Source organism: Anopheles darlingi, chromosome 3, assembly GCF_943734745.1.
Source record: "Anopheles darlingi chromosome 3, idAnoDarlMG_H_01, whole genome shotgun sequence".
Classification (NCBI taxonomy): Eukaryota; Metazoa; Arthropoda; class Insecta; order Diptera; family Culicidae; genus Anopheles; species Anopheles darlingi.
Genome location: NC_064875.1, coordinates 68,640,968 through 68,645,967, shown reverse-complemented (window position 1 = coordinate 68,645,967; position 5,000 = coordinate 68,640,968). Strand labels below are relative to the sequence as shown.

At 44.2% G+C, this 5,000-nt stretch overlaps 1 protein-coding gene across 2 annotated transcripts in view; it reads left to right on the top strand.

Moving 5' to 3' along the window:
* Positions 1–5,000, top strand: part of LOC125954774 (E3 ubiquitin-protein ligase CBL) — a 46,048-nt gene that overhangs the window by 38,699 nt on the left and 2,349 nt on the right. The window contains exon 8 of one of the 2 annotated variants that reach the window (XM_049685354.1): positions 3,979–5,000. This exon is cut by the window's right edge and continues 2,349 nt beyond it. In XM_049685354.1, the coding sequence (XP_049541311.1) occupies positions 3,979–5,000 (1,022 nt within the window). Of the gene's footprint in view, positions 1–3,219 lie in introns of both variants that reach the window. The other variant, XM_049685353.1, reaches the window with a different exon arrangement.

The window sequence follows — 5,000 nt, the reverse complement described above, 5'->3', positions numbered from 1 at the left end:
GCTCTCTCCGCACTGAGTCTCCGTCTCTGTTTAGCCAAATTGTTTAGTATTAGATAAGATATTTACAATTCTCAGCATTCGCAACCGTCACTCTACACTAGTGATCGTGATGATAGAATCCAGTTTAGCAGACGTAAGGTAGAGCATGTTAGCAAATAGATTCTGAAGATCCTTATGTGAGGTACAAAATTATGTTTCATTTCGTTATCAGCATTCGATAGTACAATAGTGGTACTTTCGGTGTGATTCTTATGTTAGTCTAAATCTTCCAAATTGGTTTATCCCACCACCCGGAAGGGAACAAATGTTTTTATTGAACACTCTTTGCCAGGCCGATTCACTCGGTTTAAAACAATACTTAAATACTCGTAAGCCTGGGACATATTTACACTAATCTCTCCGTAAGACAGCTGCTGGACAGAGGCTTCCGATAAGTAGTGAACGACAGTATGGTAATGCTGCCTACTCATAATTGTACATAACACATTGGTTAGGAGTGGTAACTTAGCTAAACTAAATTGGAAATCTAAACGACCAACATCGTTAGCGAGCGAAGGCAAGTGTTTAAAAATCTTGTGATGATTAGCAAAAAAAACCGCGGGTTTGTTTTGGGAAAAAACGAATGAAACGCGGGAGATAGTCCCTCGAGCAAGTCTTCTATAGTTCATAATAAGAAATTTAATAAGATAGTCGTACTAGAATATCAGCGAGATTAGAGCAAGAACGCAACAAAAACGCAGGAACATAAAAACGATGTGTTCTTTGTAAAAATAAATTGGCCATTATATTTGCGTATATGACACCGGTTCGTTCCCCACTTGTCGAAAAGAATCGTTTCTCTATCTTTCTATCTCCCAGATTCAGTTCCAGTATTTCCCTGTTCTCCCAGATCCCAGTTTATGTAGAGCTTTAAGATATTTATTTGCTATCACCTCGAACCAGTACAGATCGGTAGTATTCGGCTTTCTTTCGCATGTTTTGCTTACCAGTTCAGCGTCTCATAAACCCCCTACCCGATATTAGTATGACAGGAATACAGTATGAGTTTAAGCGTTCTTCTACTAGCGGAAGAAACAGCAGCAGCAGTACTTTAAATGCACCTATATTATACGGAAGTATATATATATATATATATATATATATATATATATATATATATATATATATATATATATATATATATATATATATATATATATATATATATATATGTATATATATATATATATATATATATATATATATATATATATATATATATTATAATATACAACTTAGCATATCTAGTTAGATAAAAAATTGAACGATAAGAAAGTAATCGACAAATAAATAAACAAAAAGCACCGAAAGCATAAAAATAAAATTCCAAATTCATCTCTTTTGTTGTTCACACAGTAGTGTTCGTTTTGAATGTACCACGAGTTTTTCATGTAGTGGATCATGTTCATGGTCGTGGCGCTCTAGCAACATTTTTCAATCATTTTTCTTTCAGTGTGCACCTCACTTTTTCTCTTTCGCACTCTCTCATTTTCCGACCCTGTGGCGTAAAAAGAATGTTATTTTTCGATTATTACATGCATGAACTTTGTACTGTCGATATGTGTGTTTGTGTGTGTTTGCAATGCTCATTACCATCATTTGGCTCAATTTACGATAAGAAAAAGCACCCAAGTCGAAGTTGGTATCTTTCGGCTCGCCAAATACAAATGAAATGAAATCCCCCGAAACATCATCAGATGGTCATTTCAATGTATCAGCCTCACTGATGGCTAACTTTTACTGACCAATCGATAAAAGCAACAACGAAGCGCACAAAAAAGTGGGAAATTTCTGTTGCTGGGCGCAACCACTAGACACAGCAAACAGATCCGCGTATGAGTAGCAACACAAAAACGAAATGATACGGGAGATGTATCATAAATCATGCACAATGCAGTCCGGTATGTAAAGCTTGACCGCGGTATGCCGTGACAGAATACATACACGCTCATATCTGGTCCGTTTCATACGCCGTTGTGAATCATCCTCTCAAACCAGGGTTTGAGGAAATGTACCATTTTTATTGCATTTCGATTGGAAAACCTTCGCAATTTCTATTGTAACGTATGGGAAAAAGGGATTTCCCTTTACACAACCCAGAATGCCATTGTCAGTTATCCAATGCAAATTTGAACGGAAACGATCAAATGACGATGGTTGTCAATTGATTGAGGGACGATATTTCACACCTTCTTTGAGTAACCTTCGAAGGGTTAACTAAGGACTAGAATACTGGTTTGGCAGATTGAGTTTCACACAATCACCGGTTTTTTGGATTCGATTCGCGGTGGGATAGGTTTAGCCTTACCAGCGCCAAAGGATGAAGGTTCAAAGGCATCCCCCGGAAAGTGTTGAACGAAACATAATGAAGTAACGGCATAATGGCAAACCATTAATCTGTGGTGCCTTGTATGTGTGTGAGATATGGGTGTTGAACCGCTGATTACCGAAAATTGAAACGTAAAATATGTAATCCTCCTTCCCTCACTATCGTAATGGAGCACAACATTCTCGCCAATCATTCATCTGCTTCTTGTGGATGGCGATTCAAAGTGTGATTGAAAAATGGCTTCGATTTAATCTCATCATTAATTAACTCAGTCGGTAGCCCGCGGAAGATTGCATACAAATGGGATCCTCGCCGTGATTGGAGCTTCGTTCCGTTTATTTTTTCAATGGACTAGCGGAGAACATGGTTCTTCGAATTTTGGCTTCTCATAGAGCGGAGAATGTAGGAACATCGGATATCTATAGCCATATATATGTGTATTTCATACTGTGTTTTCGGATGTTAAATCAGTATTATCACTGTTAGCACCCACCATTCTTTGTAGAGCGGCACTTTGTTCGTGTTTCTTGTCAAAACTAGAAAAAATGGTAGCTTGGATGACTGGCAGGGATTTGAAAGAGATACGTGAATGATGTAGGTTTCATGATTATTTTGCAACATTCCAATGCAGTTTCATTAGCGTAGGCATCACATAGCGCTTTCGGGCCTTGTTTCTATCCTTGGGTTTCCTCTCTTTCTCCTTCTCTACATGTCTCTCGTTCTCTTTCTTTCTCTCTCTTTTTCTCTTCCAATATGAATTCCGATTGTGTCTCTTCCGTGGACTTCCGCGTCCATTTGTCCTCGAAAAATTCCGGAAACACTCACCTTTCGGACCGTGCGTTATTGTACAGGATGACTTCAACATAGCCACCTCATCCCTGCACGCGCTAAGCAATAGTATGACACTGGCACGCAGCAACAACAACGAAAAGCAAAGTCCGCACTCATCGCCACGGTTACCGCGCCGCCAGCCGGCGACAACGGCGGCCAACAATCAGCAACCAGCTCCTTCGGCCCCCGTGTTAACCAGTAATGATATTTACGGAAGTGGTGGTTCATCAGTACTCGGCCATCATCCATCAGCTACCAGTACCGGAAATGGCACCAACAGCAGTAGCAGTACGACACCGAGCGTGCTCAGCGCTGCAACAGCATCTCCCGCCAACGCCACCGCCAGTGGCGCTAACGCCGCAGTTGCTGCAACTGCATCATCATCATCATCATCATCATCATCATCCCCCAGTTCCTACTCATCGTCCTCATCTTCCTCTTCTTCCTCATCATCCTCTTCCTCGTCATCATCATCATCATCATCAACATCGACGACGTCCTCTTCCTCCTCCGTCACATCCTCCAGTGCTTCGGCTTTGGCCGCTGGACCATCGGCCTCCTGTGCAGTGTTAAGCTCATCGCCGGCCGTTCCCTCGGCACCTCCGCTATCAACCGCCACCGTCTCCCACACGGTCAATGGCAATCTGGCCACGCACACTAACATCTCGCTTAACAACAATGGTTCTGCCAACAGCGCAAGCGCCCCACTCTCCCAACCACTGGTGAGCCACAGTTTGGTCAAGAGTAATAAGTCTTCGTCCTCTTCCCTTCTACCACAGACGGGGGCAATGGCGGGGGGGTCGTCATCATCGTCATCGGCATTAGCATTGGCAAGTGGTTCTGGTGCTGGAGGAATGGCGCCATGCGGTCACCATCATCATCAGCAACCGTCGGCGCAACAGCTGAACCGTATGAGCGCCCCGGTACCATCGGTTAGTGCCAGCACTAGCAACGCATCACCGAGTAGTTATCTCATACTGAAGGCCCACAACAAGGCGCTCGCTGGCGAAGCGGCTTCATCCAGCTCGCTAGAATCGATCTATCAGCACAGCCAGCGACAGAGCACCACGACACCGCCACCGTTGCCACCGCGAAAATCCTCACCGGGCATACTGGCGGCGACCTCCACAGGGACTGGCAGTTCGAGTGAGAATCGGTCACAGAAGTCTGTGGCCAGTCAAAATCGACCGACGGTCTATCAACCATCCTCACATCAGCTGTTACAGGCGGCGCATCAGGTGCGCTGCAATAACAGTAATCAGATAATTTCAGCCTCCAGTCTATGCAACCTGGCCAATCAGATAAGCACCGGGCTCAATCTAAGCCGCAGCTCGGAGAATCTCTCGTTGCTGGCCGCTAGAATGTCAAGCACGACCACCACCACGACTACAACTCCGACAAAAGAAGCGGCATCGAGTTCAGACTCTGTTCCACCGCCGGTTCCCAAGCATCAGAATATCGCTAGTAACAACCCGATCGATCGGTGTCCTTGCTCCTCGAGTGCTGTGGTAGGAGCTAGCGGTAGTAGCATCACAACCAGCTGCAGCACGGTGGAAATGTTAGATCCGTTTGCGGGACCGGATACGTCTACCGATAAAGTGATCGTAGGTCCGGCTGAAACGATCGTCGGTATTATTGATACGCGGCCACCCGAAGCCCGGCATCCCATCATCTTGAAGGTAGATGAAAAGTCAGACCAAAGTTTGATCCTGACGGCGGCCCTCACACCCAACAATGTGTACCAGTTCAAACCGACCTCTTCGGTCAGCAGTAGTAACCTGAACGGGCTAGTCACGGTTCA